At 38.3% G+C, this 17,683-nt stretch overlaps 1 protein-coding gene across 1 annotated transcript in view; it reads left to right on the forward strand.

Annotated features, from left to right (window-relative positions):
• THSD7B (thrombospondin type 1 domain containing 7B) overlaps positions 1–17,683 on the forward strand; it is an 889,260-nt gene that overhangs the window by 827,627 nt on the left and 43,950 nt on the right. Inside the window, exons 17-19 of the mRNA XM_040228521.1 lie at positions 9,826–9,967; positions 11,281–11,396; positions 13,428–13,545. Of these exons, the coding sequence (XP_040084455.1) occupies positions 9,826–9,967; positions 11,281–11,396; positions 13,428–13,545 (376 nt within the window). The remainder of the gene's footprint in view (positions 1–9,825; positions 9,968–11,280; positions 11,397–13,427; positions 13,546–17,683) is intronic.

The raw sequence follows: 17,683 nt of genomic DNA on the forward strand, positions 1-17,683 counted from the left end.
ATGGACAGAGGAGCCTGGCAGGCTACAGTCCATGGGGCTGCAGAGTCAGACACAACTGAAATGACTAAGCACATGGAATAAACAGTTTTTCAATAATGACCATGACAGGCTATTTAATAGAAAAGCTATTTTGATAACCATTTTTATTATACTGATGGCTTCTAAATATTTTTGACCATGGCGCATAGTAAGAAATACATTTTATATCACAAATGATCATGTATATAGTCACTTACTTATGGAGACATATATGTGCATATATAGAGATAGAAGAAGAGAGAGATCTATATATAGATACAGATATAAATATCTGAAGTGTTCCATGAAATTATTTTTACCCTGAATATATGACAGATATTTCTCATGCTATGCTTTACCAATTTAGAAAGTGCTGATTTTGACCCACTAAACTGAGCACATAGTCCACATGGACTGTGTGATAACACATTTTGGGAAACATGGACTTGCAGATTTAAAGACAAATGAATGACAAGTTCTTGATTTTATTATCTATAGGAATCAATTGTTATCCTTAAGAACTCCTCTAGTAAGATTTTTTTTTTTTTTTTTTTTTGCCTTTCTATGCAGTTTGTGGAATCTTAATTCTCTAACAAGGGATTGAACTCAGGCCCTCAGCAGTGAAAGCAGAGTCTTAACCACTGTCTGCTGCTGCTGCTAAGTCGCTTCAGTCATGTCCGACTCTGTGCGACCCCACAGACGGCAGCCCACCAGGCTCCTCTGTCCCTGGGATTTTCCAGGCAAGAATACTGGAGTGGGTTGCCATTTCTTTCTCCAATGCATGCATGCATGCTAAGTTGTTTCGGTCGTGTCTGAATGTGCAACCCCATGGACAGCAGCCCACCAGGCTCCCCTGTCCACGGGATTCTCCTGACAAGAATACTGGAGTGCGTTGCCATTTCCTTCTCCCCCTAACCACTGGACCACCAGGGAATTCCCTCCATTCACTTTAAATAAATAGTTTTTGAGAATACATTAAATGCAAGGCACAGCACCAATGAATAAAACATCATCTCAGGGAGGATTTTGCTTTTATGCTATCAATTTCCAAGAGCTCATGCCTTGTCTCCCCAAAAGATTTACATTTCACAAGAACATCTTAAGGTTTTATAAGGAAGTGTAGTTATTTCGTCCTCCCTATAAAACAAAATCTTTACTATATTTGCCTCTGAGGAAATTAAGTTTAATTGACTTAACCAGGTTTAAGCCAAGATTTCAACCCCATCAGTCCAACAGTATGTGCTAAGTCATTTCAGTTGTGTCCAACTCTTTGTGACCCTATGGACCACAGCCTGCCAGGCTTCTCTGGTCCATGGGATTCTCCAAGGAAGAATATTGGAGTGGGTTGCTGCGCCCTCCTGCAGGAGATCTTCCCAACACAGGGATCGAACCCACATCTCTCACATTTCCTGCATTGGCAGGTGGGTTCTTTACCACTAGAGCCAACTGGGAAGCCCAATGTACAGTATAATAATGGACAATTTGGAAACACAAATAACCCAAAATTGTAGCTGATCAAATGGAATATAATGTTATTTCTCTCCCAGCAAACAGTCCCAAGTAGGATTTGCTAGTGGGGAAAGGATACTCTCTGCTCCATACAGTCATCCTGGGATGCAGGCTACTAGATTGTCTACCATCTTCAAGCTTGGCTTTCAAAACCATTCTACTCATCAGCATCCCTGCTCCCTGGAGAGGGTGAAGGGCATGGAGGAAACATGTGGGAGGTTTTAGGGTTAGAGGTGGAGTGTCATACATAGCCTCCCATTTACCTTTCATTTATCAGAGCTAAGTTACCTGGTCACACCCACCTGCAAAGAAACCTTGGATATATGGTCCACTTCTGTGCCCTGGAAGAAAGGAGAGAATAGATTTTGATGACTTAATAACAATGTTACAAAAATCTTTCTTTAGGACTATTTAGCTCAACATTTCCAAAATGGATTTGATTATGAATCTCTTTTCTCTCAGCACCTATGAATGCACTGTAGAATATAACATACTTTGGGAAAAACTGCAATCTGGAGACTGTGAAATACCACAATGAAAAGAAATCTAAATTTCCCAGCATGATAGATTTTTTAAAAACTTTTTAAAATGTTAATTTAAAAAAATTATTGGACTGTAGTTGATTTATAATATTGTGTTAGTTTCAGGAGTACAGTAAAGCGAATCAGTTACACATATACATATATCCTCTCTTTTTAGATTCTCTCCCCATATAGGTCATTACAGAGAATTGAGTAGACTTCCCTCTGCTATACAGTAGGTACTTAATTATCTGTTTTATATATATTTTTTTATTTTTATTTTTTGGAAAAGTATTTATTTCAGAGGAGAAATGCATTAAGAAGACTGTGCAAGAGATATGTTGAAAGTAAGAAAGAGGGAGGTTCAAAAGGAAGGGGATATATGTATTCCTAGGGCTGATTCATGTTGAGGTTTGACAGAAAACAACAAAATTCTGTAAAGCAATTATCCTTCAATAAAAAAATTTAAAAAAAAGAAAGTAAGAATGATCAGTTCAGTTGCTCAGTCGTGTCCGACTCTTTGCGAGCCCATGAACAGCAGCACGCCAGGCCTCCCTGTCCATCACCATCTCCCGGAGTTCACTCAGACTCATGTCCATTGAGTCCGTGATGCCATCCAGCCATCTCATCCTCGGTCATCCCCTTCTCCTCCTGCCCCCAATCCCTCCCAGCATCAGAGTCTTTTCCAATGAGTCAACTCTTCACATGAGGTGGCCAAAGTACTGGAGCTTCAGCTTTAGCATCATTCCTTCCAAAGAAATCCCAGGGTTGATCTCCTTCAGAATGGACTGGTTGGATCTCCTTGCAGACCAAGGGACTCTCAAGAGTCTTCTCCAACACCACAGTTCAAAAGTATCAATTCTTCAGCGCTCAGCCTTCTTCCCAGTCCAACTCTCACATCCATACATGACCACAGGAAAAACCATAGCCTTGACTAGACGGACCTTAGTCGGCAAAGTAATGTCTCTGCTTTTGAATATGCTATCTAGGTTGGTCATAACTTTTCTTCCAAGGAGTAAGTGTCTTTTAATTTCATGGCTGCAGTCACCATCTGCAGTGATTTTGGAGCCCCAAAAGATAAAGTCTGACACTGTTTCTACTGTTTCCCCATCTATTTGCCATGAAGTGATGGGACCAGATGCCATGATCTTCGTTTTCTGAATGTTGAGCTTTAAGCCAACTTTTTCACTCTCCTCTTTCACTTTCATCAAGAGGCTGTTTAGCTCCTCTTCACTTTCTGCCATAAGGGTGGTGTCATCTGCATATCTGAGGTTATTGATATTTCTATATAGTATTAATCATTCAGTTGTGTCCAGCTCTTTGCAACTCCATGAATTGTAGCCCATGAGGCTCCTCTGCCCATGGAATTCTCCAGGCAGGAATACTGGAGTGGGTTACCATTTCCTTCTCCAAATACAGAAAACCATGTAAAACAAATTGTACAATTTAGTTATCAGGCAAACACTGTTGAAACAGCCACCCAGGTTAGGAAATAGAAACTTGCCAGTGACTCACAAAGAGCTTCACAGGTTATATCCTCCTCACTCTGGTAAAATTAAACTCTGTAAAGACTTCTATGATCATCTTTTTTCTTACTTTCCTTTAGATCTATAGTCTGAGCGGGCCAGCCATTAAGTTCAAGCCTGTTTTTACATATGCCTTTAAATCTCCTTTAACCTAGCTTCTTTCATTGCTTTCTTTTTTTTTTTCTTCCCAGCAATTTACTGGTAAGGAAATGGGTCACCTTTTCTACTGAATTTCCCAGTATGTCTCTTAAATTGCATCCTTGTGGTGAAGTTTAACATGTTCCTCTGTCCTTAAATTTCCCATAAATTGGGAATAGCATGCAAAGGCTTAATCAGAATTATGTCTTTGGCAAGACTCCTTCATAGAAGATGTGCTCTTTCTCAGGAGGCACATAATGTATGGTTATAGCTTTTTATGTGCTTGGCTAACATCAGTGGTTTTTCCTGTGGTCATGTATGGATGTGAGAGCTGGACTGTGAAGAAGGCTGAGCGCCGAAGAATTGATGCGTTCCAACTGTGGTGTTGGAGAAGACTCTTGAGGGTCCCTTGGTCTGCAAGGAGATCCAACCAGTCCATTCTGAAGGAGATCAGTCCTGGGTGTTCTTTGGAAGGAATGATGCTAAAGCTGAAGCTCCAGTACTTTGGCCACCTCATGCGAAGAGTTGACTCATTGGAAAAGACTCTGATGCTGGGAGAGATTGGGGGCAGGAGGAGAAGGGGACGACCGAGGATGAGATGGCTGGATGGCATCACGGACTCAGTGGACGTGAGTGTGGATGAACTCTGGGAGATGGTGATGGACAGGGAGGCCTGGCGTGCTGCGATTCATGGGGTTGCAAAGAGTCGGACACGACTGAGCAACTGAACTGAACTGAACTGAACATCAGTGGTCAGTTTAAACTCATTATCATTTAGGAAACAGAAAATGGCAAACTTCCGATTCTATTATCCATTCTCATTTACTTGTGGGAGTACTACTATAAGGAGAAAATTTTGCCCCAACTGACATTTAATCACCTACTGCTCTATTATGTAATAGAAAAGACAAGAAAATATTTATTCACTGTTATTTACCTGTTTTCACAATGAGGAGTTGTTTACATAGCATCTTTGACTATATGTGACTATTTTTGTATCATAATGAAATCATAGATTTAAATAAATTTGATATATTTTAACCATTTTCAATTATCACCTATACCAATGCTCAAGTTGTCCTAGTTGTAGTGTTTTTTCAATTTTTTCTATGAATACTTCAGTAAAGACTCTGGTGGCTTTTGTTAGCCTCCTTGTTATCCACTATGGTGTGATGTTTCAAGCTTATTTTATACATTTTCTTTGCCAGACTTAGAATCAGCTGTTTCTCTCTAAAAATCCCTGGCTTCTTTTAGTGGAAATGACTCTTTGGTGCCACAAGAAGAACTTCAGGGATGCTGAACTTACTGGGTTTCACAGCTGCTAGACCATTTCAGTGAGTGGAATTTTGAAATATATGCTATTATTTCCTTTAGTTTGAAGATGAAATACTTCTTGAGTTCATGTTATGAACTAAAAGTATTTACTTAAGTTCTGTCTTACATCTATATCTGCTTTATTTTATACTAAAAATCCACTTTTTCAAAGATACTGGAGATAGAACAGAATATTTCATAATTATGCATTTGCCGTATTCCATATAACACAGAAAACACTCCCTATACTCCACCAACATGAGTTAAAATGTTAAAGTGTAATAAAATTTAAAATGGTCATATCTTTTACATAGGTTCTCTCATTCTTTAACATTTGTATTTTATCTGTGTTTTATTTTGTGTTCTTTCATATTTTGTCATTTCCGAAATGACCAACCACTTATTTTTGAAATAGGAGTTTTCTTCTGTTTTTGTATGCATGTGTTTCTTCTGCAGTTTCTTATCTATGGAGATGTTATTCTTTCATCCACTTTTTTCTCTTAACACCATTTTGTGGGATTTGAATTTGACTTCTTTCTTCACTTATTTTTCTGGGAAATCAATTTTTGTGAACTTTTAGAAGCCAGTGTGATTGAGGCTTGTTTTTATCTAATTTCATTTTCATGGTCCAGGGTTCTCTGCTTTTGTTTGTTTGATTTGAGTGGTCAAAAATTTAGTAGATTCATGAAATTTACTGGATCTGTTTTCCTTCCAACTTTGTTTACTGGCCTTTCTTTTCCTTCACTGCTAGTCCTCTTATTTTGAGCAATTTGGAAACTCTTCCCACCAGTTTCTTTTCAGTACAGAAAATTGTCTGGAGGGCAGTTTTGGCTTATAGTGTTGAAAAATCATTAGATTCAGGTTGCATCAGCCCCCAGAACCTGTCCACGAATTCCTATATTTGCTTGTGGTTTAGTTTTCCAGTTTGGTGTTTTGGGGTATACCAGACACCCCATTTTTACCTTCTCCTTTCCCCTGCTGGATGTTGATAGCACACAGGTTCTGTAACTTCAGTCCTTGGTCCCCTCCTATTCAATTTTGAGGTTTGTGAAGACAACTTGTCATTAATTTTACTGAGCATGTAGTTGGTCTAAATGGTTTTGATTTTGCTCGCCTTGTTGCACTGTGATATGCAAAAAACTTTTTTTTCACTTCTTGTAACCATTTTCTCAGAATCTCTAAGGAATTTTCCTTACATAGCATTGTTATACTATTTGGCATCTTTTATCCCACTTTTTCAAAAAAAACAAGACTCAACTTCATAGCATATATATTCCCTTTTTTGCCTCATGAAAGAGAAAGGGCTAATTAGCTAAATGGAGAAATCATCTCAGAATTATCAGAATTTTCCATTCTGTAACAGAAGAAAAGCCTTGGGTTTCAGTATCTGATGAAAGCTGACAAGGCCAGGCCTTGGGGATTCATGCTTACCTCCAGACAAGAAATTTAGAGAGTGAGTTAAATTCATAAGTACCTGGACTTATACCAGGTTTTATTAAATTATCATTGTTAATATTAATAGTTCAGTGTTATAAAAATACAAAATTATATATTCTTCATTGGATTTATTTAGGATATAGCATCTAAGTTATCTTTTATTTTTATATGGGTAGTTTAAAACTCATTTACTGTTATAATTTATTAATTTAATGGTAGATTCTATTATTCTGGGAGCTGTCATTTAGATTTTATGGAAAAAGTATGGGAAGGAGAGAAAATATTATATTCTCTTTTTATCAAGAATTCAGACCTATGGAGAAACTTACATTTAGGCAATGTGATCATAGTCCAGGGTTAACCATTTGTCGCTAAGGGCAGTTTACAAAACTCCAGTCTTATTACCCAGGAAGAAGCAAATTATCCTACACCAAACATTTATTATTTAGTTTTTAGGATAACCAAATATTATCCTATACCAAACATTTATTATCTACATACTGTTGTCAGAGACAGAACAAGGCTCTCAATGTCCAAGAAAATTAAGACACACATTCTCCAAATAGCCCATGGGAAGGAATGCACACATATCAATACAAGTACAGTGGAAATATTTACTTGATAAGGTGATTCCACTTATAAGGGTGCAAATAAATCAATGGAGGCTCTCAGAGGGAATATCTGGTTTACTTTTGACAGATAAATACAAATACTCAGGTCAGGCCCAGGGATAGAGGCCTCATTGCTAGAGAGAAAAAAGGTATGGAGGTGCAATATTATATTGTAAGATTAAACTTTAAGGTAAGTGGTGGTTTTCAAAGTTTAAAAACCTAATTTCATAAAGGACTTATATACTAGATACTATTGGTTCTTATTGGTCATCTCCTTCCCTAGCAAATAAACTTTAGCTATCTAACGTTGCCCTTTATAATGAGATTGGTTTAAAGTTGATTGGGGGTTAGTTATCCACATATCACATTCTCACTTCTCTATTTAGGAAGTTGACAGTGTCTTTTTATGAATATTCTAAGGGAGAGGAGATTCAGGTTTATATTTGAAGAGTTTTGATCCAATAAAGAAATCATTTAGATATAAGGCTCCTTTGTCATCCATTTTTTTCTTAGCCGACCCCCATCTGCCTTGTGACCTAGTCATTATTTTATGAACTTCCTATAAAGAGCTAACAGAAAGAAAAGAGTGAGGAGAAACACTAATTCATATATTAGTTGTTAGCAGTGCTAGGGCAATTTTTATAAGGTAGAATATACAGATACCATCTAAGATTAGGTTGGATTGTGTTTGTGGATTTCATTCACCTTCTCTGCCTGTTTCTCTGGATAGCATTAGTAAGAGAGTTAGCTGCAGTGCTGGTTTTCAGTATATTAATTTCTAGAAAGTGATAATTAAAGTCCACATGGTTAAGAATGACAATCAGAGAGTATCATTCTAAAAGCATATGTAGCAGACTTAGAGACTGATAAGAGTGTGAGGTTTGAGGGAAGATACTCTTAAAAACTACCAAATTATGCTCCTGCCCCTTTCTCACCCAGGTCTAGATGAGGAACTGAGATATAGAATATATAAATGAATTGTTCAAAGTTACAGAATTTGAATTGTGTGTACATGTTTTCATGTGTGTTATTTTCTCTTTTGCTTTATTTGGTGGTTTAGACTAAGCAAGTTCTTAAATCTTATACACATTCACCTTGTTCAATCATTGATTTTTTTAAGGTAGAAAAGTAGTAGAACACTAATCTGGAGAAACTTTTAAGATGCTTTCATTTTCTTTCATCGGTAAATCATTGAAGTTATCACTCCTTCTCATGAGAACAATCAAATTAATTGCTGAATTAATAGTAAATTATTTGTAAGCATTAGCATGGGATTCCTTTGCAGATAATTAAGAATAATTACCTGGTTTCAGTGGCCCTGCTTGATCATCTAGAGGCAATTTGATGTAATTAAAATGTAAAAATACTTTATAAGTATTGACAGATAATCCAACTATAAAGTCACATAAATAGTAAATGTGTTTCAATGGCTCCAAGCATTTGAAAATAAAAGAGAATTTTGTAGCATTTTTCTATATATTTCAGTGTATTCTAATATTATAACTTTGCTTAGCAGCCAAAATTAAGTTTACAGGTTGTGTTCTTGCTACAGTGTCTGAAAAGGTAAAGGAATAAAAGTTTAAAAAATCCCAAATATGGCAATGATGGTTTGATGACATGAATTCAGAGACTTTTCTCTTTCCTGTGGTTTCAACATCTTTGTGCCTCTAGATTTCTGAATCTGAATTATGTTGTATATAATGGTGTTACCTGAACAGCCACTATGTAAAATATATACCAGAATTTTCAGGGAGTGACACAGGAAGTAGAAATCATGGTCTATTATGTCCTCAAAGAATTTATAAAGAAAAAGAGGAGATGGAGTAATAAAGAAACAAAGAATGATCATATAAAGGCAGATGTAATATATATGTTTATGTTTGGAATCAAATACTGTATAGTAATTCTTGAACATGGGTGGAAGGTTTCTTAGGAAGGAAGAGAAGAACTTGTCATTATTAAAAGAAAGACTGGCAATGATGAAGTCTTGATTAGTGTTCTGAAGAAGAAGTAGGAGGAGAATAGGATATAGGACATGGGAAAGGAGATTATTCTAGCAGGGAGAGCTTCTGAAGGTCCTCTGTGAATAGAGTAGATGGATGGCAGATGGCAGGCAGGTTTACCCGGCTCAAGAATGTCATGTGACTTGAGGCGATAAGAGGACATGCAGACCCATAAGGAAAGTGATTTTTGTGGGAGATTTTTGAAGTTCGGGCAACTGCATGAAGTGACTAATCTTCTGTGGATCGTAATGCCTCCCAAATAAGTGGAAAGTTTTGTTAGATTGGCAATACTGATTTCATAATTCCCTCTCTTTGTTCTGTTTTTTAAAAAAATATGTTCTCATTAAAGTGTTCTGTGTGGTTATTTCTTTGGGGCTAGACTAGCCGGAGGCATAAGGGACATTGTCTTCCTTTTCTCATTCATTTATACATTCAAAATGTATTCATCTCTTGCTACCTGGCAAATGAATTTGAGAGTACAGAGTGTGTTTAGTGGATGAAAATGGTCCCCACGTGCCTAATTATTCATCATAATGTAGAACAAGAGTTGTCAGGTAGAAAAACCAGAAACTACTTACACTGATTCCCATAGTGATTTTATTTTCTCAATGTTCTGTTTCATACTCTATTCAACAGCCCCTTCCCTGTAGGTGTTGTCCATGTGCCTCCATGTATACAGATCAGCACATTCAGTTTATCAACAAACATGAGTTCCTGTCTAACTCTGCCTGCTCTTTGATTTTCATAGTCCTGTGATCCGCACACAATGCAGAGAAGAACCCGTCACCTGCTGAGGCCCTCCTTGAGCTCGAGGACGTGTGCTGAAGACTCACAGGTGCGGCCCTGCCTTCTCAATGAAAATTGCTTCCAGTTCCAGTACAATCTAACAGGTATGGCTGTAAACCACAAACCATGGAATCATGCTGTCCTAGAATGCAGCTCTCTCACGGCTTTTATTATTTCAAGAAACTAAAGCTTGTGATGTACTCGCTCTACGGGGCTCACCAAGGATAAATGGCAGGCCTGACTGGACAGGGATATTTTAGAGACCTCCTTATTCAGACACGGTGTACTTCAGTGTCTGAAACTAAAGGACTGTATAACTACATTGATCTGTTCCCTGCAGCAATGATACACAGAATGCCATGACGTGCAGAATCAGGTTAAGTCTCAGCAGTGACTTCATTACTAATAACCAAATGGCCAGCTGCTTGAAGGGGCAAAACAGTTGTCTTTTTCTGAAACAAATTTTCCATCAAGGTCACAGTGGCACTACTGAGATTTCTCATGTAGAAAACCTCTAGTAAATTCTATGAGACTGTCTTTATAGATGAGACTTGACCTGTTGTATTTGTCCTTTTTCTTTCATTAAAGGTCCTTTAGATCATTAGTTTTCATACTAATTTTCCCAAAATACAATAAAATTTGCTTTACTGAAAAAGCATATCTTTAAAATGCTGATTTTGCTCTACATGGACTTGCTCTTCCTATTTAACTTTTAGATCATCTACAAAATATGAAAAATATTCTTAGAGATTTTCTCCCTGTTATATGATTGAGGATCTCTTTTTCTACCCACACCAAAATAAAAATTTTTTAAAGAATTACTTATGGGATGATTTATTCTAACTCTAGATGTTGAGTTTGTAATACAGTTAGCCAAATCTACAAAACCTTTTCTCATGAGAGAATAACTTATTAAAGTGAGAGTTTTCAAAATGGCCCTTTTAATCATGACCTCTTTCCCTTTGAGGGTACCTTTCTTGGCTCCACTGTACCACATATACCAAATGATTTAGATAATTATATGTATTCATTGAAAATATCTTCAGGTTGATATCACGGACTAGCATCATTTCTGTAATTTTTTTCTTTCTCAATTATGCCCAGCAAATAGGTGATTCCAAACTCGTTGTCATTTGTGCTTAGTTTTTTCCTTTTCCTACCTTGGCCAACTATGAGATGATTTCTATAAACCATTTGGCTTCTGACTTCAAGAAAACAAATTCACTTCTATTTGGTGATCTGATTGATTGATTGTTTTGCAATTAAAGAATTGCATAATGCTTTTTGAAGCCACATAGAAATGGTTTTAGGATTCTGTGTACACTATTCTCCACTGATGCAGAGAATCAAAGGTTTGTTGTCTTTTGCTCACATGGAAATAACTTTGAAACTTGGTGTGGTGACCCTATGCCCGTAGAGTGGAGCACATGCCAGCTGAGTGAAAATGCAGCCTGTGGGCAAGGCATCAGGACCCGCCTTCTGAGCTGTGTGCGCAGTGATGGCAAGCCTGTTGCCATGGACGAATGTGAGCAGGTAAGTTATGTGTATTTGTACCCCACACCCATGGCTTTTTTTTATTTTTAAATAGTGTTCTGCAACCTTCACAATGCTTACTATAAATGACCCTCCCAGTTTCTCTCATCACAGCTTAGGTTCAATTAGAGTAAGAGGTACTAGTATTATACAGTTACATCTCACAAGTTTGAACTTATTTAAAATGACAGGAAAGGTCATTTTGCATTGGAGAAATGGGTTCATTAAAAATATAGTTCTTCATTATTTCTAAGAACTTATTTAGATGTACTTGCTTGCCAACTAACAATTGACATCAATTGATTCTAAAATCGATTTTTAGTATTGGGCAGATGATTCAATTTTCCTAAGTAGGAAACACTGTCCCTTGCATGTAAGATGCACAGTGATACTCGCTATTAGAATACTCTGCTAATTTGCTTAGCAAATGTTTGCTAGGTAATAAACACAGTGCATTTTTCATCCAAGTTGGGTAGAGTTAGTGGGTTTTGAATTTTTGTAATTTTATATTTTTCCCCATCACAAAATATGTGGAATTTGGACAAAAGCTATAATCAAATCTCTTCCCAAATGTTGACATTTCCTCCCCAACGTATAAGTGAAATGCACTATGATGGCAGTTTAGAAACAAAGATGACCATATGCTATCACATTATAAGAATCACTAAAACAATCTTTGGAATAATTGGGAATGTGTGGGGTCAGTGAACTCAGGTTTCACGGGAATGCCTTTAGCAAACTGACAAAATAAAAGTTGTCTCATTCTCCTTAGATAAGTAGAGTCCACAAGTGGCAATTAAAATTATCAGAACAAAACCTCCTCACTGATCCTGAGTTAACCTTAATAAGTATTACCATAACATCTCTTTCAACCGACAGTATCACCAACAGTACCCCTGAAACTAGACCATGTAAAATCAGATGTTCCTTTTAATGAAATTCTGAGACTGGCTAATACAGAGTTCTCTCTAACAAGTGTCAGTGATTTATTTTAACATTTTGCTTCATCTCACTCTCAAGACTGTTGTCTGCTTCAAGAAAAATAAATCGCCAACCTACAACAACTCAAATAAGTCAAAAATTTACCTTTAGTGTACATAGTAAATCTTTCCTTTTGATATAAAAGCAGTATAAACTATTCATTAATAGAAAATTAGTTTCTCTTCTTTCTAAATACCACATGTTCAACAAATATTTGACGTCCCAAATTATTAACCTAAGCAGAATACCCACATATCTCAAACAGATCCAAGATCTTATGTGGTCATTTCTAGTTTGCCCATATAGTAAGCAATCATGATGTAATCAATAATTTTAGCTCAAAATGGACATTGCTAATATTTAACATATATTGAATGTTAGCATTTTCCTCAATCACATAATGTACAATTCCTAAAACTGAATATTTTGGTATTCTTTCTGTGTCTCTTGGATGATTTACTCTTTCACTAAGACCTCTTCTACACTGGCCATTAGAAAATGTGTGATTTTGCCTAGATGTGGGTTTAAGAGAGGACAAGAGGAAAAGAAACAGTATCATCAACTTTTCCCTTGATTAAGATCATGTTTATCTTTTTAGCTAATTGGTCTTTTTTATGAACTTTAGATGGGTTGTTGATTTCAGTTTTGTTTTTCTACCTATTGTTTAGCCTAGGTTGCTGTTAGTGTAGGGCAAGATGCCTGAATTTAGCACTGAGGCATCCCTCTGGTTGGTTCCTTGCTGGCTGAGTGACAGGACAGATCTCTGTGTAACATAATTGCCTGCTTTCCTGGTCCCTTAAATGTGGGTCTATTCTAAAGTTGAAGGTTTTATCAAAAGAAATTTGCACTGACAAGTTTCTATGTCATGAAGTAAGGATCATCATTTTTTCAGACTTGCCATCAGTTTCAATAAGCCAGGCTATTTTTCTCACAAAAACATAGCAAAATTATTCTCACAGAATAGAGATTATTATCCCACAAAAGGATAGTGATTTGATTTGATGTTGTGATGAATTCTCCAGTACAATCATATTTCCTTCCCATCTGCAGCGTAACTTGGAGAAGCCGCAGAGGATGAACCTTCACTGCCTGGTGGAGTGTGTGGTCAACTGTCAGCTCTCGGGATGGACAGCTTGGACAGAGTGCTCACAGACTTGTGGCCTCAGAGGTATGTGGCTTTCCTGTGTTGGTTCCCATGAAACAGTTCAGTTTTTAAGTATCTCTTTGTATGTCATAGCTTGATAAATGGGCATAAGGCATGTTGGCCACATGAGGCTGACCCAGGGGAGCAGAGAAAGGGAGCCTGACTTCTTAACAGTCCTTTTGTTTTATTGTATTTTATTTATTGAAGTATACTTCACTTACAGTGTTGTGTCAATCTCTGCTATACAGCAAGATGACTCAGTTATACACATATGAACATTCTTTTTTTTTAATATTCTTTTCCATTATGGCTTAGCATGGGATATTGAATATAGCTCCCTGTGCTATACAGTAGTACATTGTTGTTTATCCATTCCATATATAATAGTTTATCTCTGCTAATCCCAAACTCCCATTCCTTCCCTCCCAAACTCCCTCCCTCTTGGAAACCACAAATCTGATCTCTAAGTTCATTTCTGTCATATTTTGGGTTCCATATATAAGTGATATCATATGGTATTTGTCTTCCTCTTTCTCATTTACTTCACTTAGTATGATAATCTCAAATTGTATCCATGTTGCTACATATGGCATTATTTTGTGCTTTTTTATGGCTGAGTAGTACAAGGCAGAGGGTGAAGAACTGGCCTGGTAACAGTGGCAGACACCAGAGGGGGCACTGGCCCTGTGAGATGGTGTTTATTCTGAAGGTCCTAAGTTCAACAAACTCAAAAACTGTTGACCTCCATGGTTTTTGGAAGAAGTGTGTGTTATATAAGTCAAACTGGCTCCTGTATCAGGTAACCCCCTAGTAACAGTGACTTTGTATCATACTGTGCTGTGCTTAGTCGCTCAGTCGTGTCTGACTCCTTGTGACCCTATGGACTGTAGCCCTCCAGGCTCCTCTGTACATGGGATTCTCCAGGCAAGAATACTAGAGTGGGTTGCTATGCTCTCCTCCAGGAGATCTTCCCACCTCAGGGATCAAACCCAGGTCTCCCACATTGCAGGCAGATTCTTTACCATCTGAGCCACCAAGGAAGCCCAGAACTGGAGTAGGTAGCATATCCCTTCTCCAGGGAATCTTCATGACACAGAAATTGAACCAGTGTCTCCTGCATTGCAGGCAAATTCTTTACCAGTTGAGCTACCAAGGAAGTCCTTAGGATCATGGGTTAGAGTCTAATTTTTCACTCACATAATGGGAGGGGTAGTTTCTGCTTCACAGAGTCCATCAAGAACACAGGTTGATGGAGGCCCTACCACTTTAACATAATCAAATTTTTCTGGAAGGTGATATCAAGCTGGTCCTGTGGAGGTTTTCATGGATCAGGGTGGAAGTTGTATACATCTCAACTATCTTTATTCTACTGAATAAAATTTGGTCCCATTTCTTCAGTTCAGTGCAAGATAGCAGAGCAGGAAATGTAGTTTCTGGATGAGCAATCACTTCTTAGCAACAGTATTATGGAGGAAACAGTTCCTATGGAGGAAAGGGAGAATAAACCTTTGCTGAACAAATAGCAATTAATACCAAAGTTCCCAGGTAAGTAACGCACAATGGCAGGGAATGCAGAAGGCAACTGGTGCTTGGGAGCTAGGTAAATGGCAACATGGATGGCACTTGAGCCATTAGGCTAAAGTAGGGACCAAGACATGTGTGCATGTAAAGAGAACAAGGAGAGTGTAACCAGGAAAGCACAGAGCTGAGGTTTAGGATAAGTTTCTGGTCCCAAAAAAGAATTATAGTTTATCTAAGTTAAATGACAGAAATTTGGAGTAGGGGCCTAGGGAAAAGCCTGCTGTATAGGTAATCACAAAGTAGAGGAGGAGAAGGAAGAACTGCATGTTGCAGGAATCATGGAATCTGGTAGGGAGATGGGGCTAAAAACCCTGGATCTGATCACCAAACAAAGACAGTTGGAAGGAACTTTTTAGATGATCTGTGACTGGACCACTGGCACTGGAATATGGGCTCATCTCTAAGCTACTGGCAAATGAATATGCTGGGACTATTAATACTTCTCTGTCTTAGTTGGGATTGTCTGAGGAACTGAGGCAGGATACAGCATGGAAGAGGGGCTCCTCTGTGAACTCAGCTCTCAGAGCCTGGAGAGAACAGAGCTGACAGCAGTACTCAGGATATGTGTCAGGAAAACGTAGCTAAGGAAATTGAAATTTACTTCCTCAAAGAGCATCACTCGAAATGAAAATATGAGGCTCACAATGCCCAGTGGTAACAACATGCCATTTCCTGCACATCTGAGAGCCTGTAGAAGCACATCAGGAAACCAAGTGGTAAATCTTATGACCAAGATGAATTATTCTGATTGGCAGCATGGTGTAGTTTCCAGTTAGGCATCCACTTTAAGGTTGGGTAAATCCAGGTTTGAACTGTAGCTTTTTAGGCAAATGACTTACTCTTTCTGAGTCCTAGCTTCTTCATCTCTAAAATGGAATTCATGCACATTAGCGGCTTTGTTTAGGATTTGAGAATTAAATGCTAGGAAATATATATAGCCATAGAGCACAGTATCTGACACAGCATCGTTGTTTATTGTGTGTTAATGTTCGTCTCCACCCTCCTACCCACCAGCAGGAAAGAGTTTTATCAGAGACTCCCTCAGATTTTATAAAGATTAGCCCACAGACTCACTTTCTGTCATCATCTGCTCTCCTCTCACATCTCATCCTTCACCCCACTCAAAGTCCATACATTAAATCACAACCTAAGCAATGTTTTGAAAAGGCAAATCTCTTGTTTTTCTACTGACTTGAGTCATTTATCCATTAAATAAATACTAATGAGCCATTCATAGTACAATGAGTTGGACTTAAAGCAGTGAGGGGAAAAAAGACAATTTCCTGATTCCCATGATCCCCTGATACCTACAGTCTAGTTGAAGGACAACAGACAACAAGCAAGCAGGTAATAATATGTGGAAATGAAAGCACTAAGTGACAGAGCACTAGTTATTTGCATCAGCAATGTGAATAACTGGTTGCTACCCTGTCCAGGGTGATCCATCCTGATTATCCCACAGCCAGAAGCCCTGTAGTCTTATGCTCATGGGCCTCTGCCAGGAGGTGTGACTCTCACAGTGGTAACGAGTTGCCTAAAAAAGCAGAGAAAGGATGAAGTCCTGTATGGTGAGCACAGACCACAGGACCTGTAGGATCTCACAGTGCCTGTCTGTCTGTTCCCACAACCTTCTGTTATCATATTGGTTCTCCGCTGCAATGTAGTATATTTCAGTCATAATCTTGAGTGTCTACTTCCTTACACTTTGCCTTCCATGGAATATCTCACTGTTACCCCACTATCACTCGCTACTACTTTAATATGTATAAATTGAATCAATTTTCATATCTGTCTAAGGAATCAGTTTGAGTTCCTTGTTTGAGTTTTTCATGGGTGAATCCCTCTAGTTCCCGTCAAACACACTACATGGCACATCAGGGGGTCTCAGCTAACGTTTGTCATTGCCCACGTGGTTCTGTGGGCTTCCCAGGTGGAACAGTGGTAAAGAACCCACCTTCCAGTGCAGGAGACACAGGGGACGTGGGCTTGATCCCTAGGTCAGGAAGATCCCCTTGAGAAAGGCCTGGCAACCCCCCGCCCCACCCCAGGATTCTTGACTAGAGAATCCCGTGGACAGAGGAACCTGGAGGGCTACAGTCCCTGGAGTCACAAAGAGTTGAACATGACTGTGTGATTGAGTACACACAGGTGGTTCTGGATCACAGGGGGAAAGCTGGAAGGGGAAGAGCTTGCAGACTTGATCACAAGCCCAAAGGAAGTCAAACCCTGCTAGTGGCTATTTTCCTCTCTCTCTAATTGACTTCATAAGTCTTAGGTATCATTAATCCAGAATGTGTTCAATGCAAGGAGACAGATCCATTTATTATTGTTTTTGTCCCCAAATCTTAATTCTGCCACTATACAACAGTCAGATCTTCATGTTCTGAAGGTTATGATACAGAACCTTTGAAAATGGGACCCCAAATTGTAAGTTTAGTACCATAAAATATTACTTTGATTTTTTTTAAGGAGTTTTGTTAGTGCTGTGGACTCATCAGACCTTGTTAGTCTAGTAGAAAAACAAAAACAAACAAGGAAAAGCCCTTTCCAAGTCTGAATCCCACTATTGGAGATTTCTCGG

The sequence above is a fragment of the Oryx dammah genome, unplaced genomic scaffold (assembly GCF_014754425.2).
Source record: "Oryx dammah isolate SB20612 unplaced genomic scaffold, SCBI_Odam_1.1 HiC_scaffold_27, whole genome shotgun sequence".
In the NCBI taxonomy this organism is placed as follows: Eukaryota; Metazoa; Chordata; class Mammalia; order Artiodactyla; family Bovidae; genus Oryx; species Oryx dammah.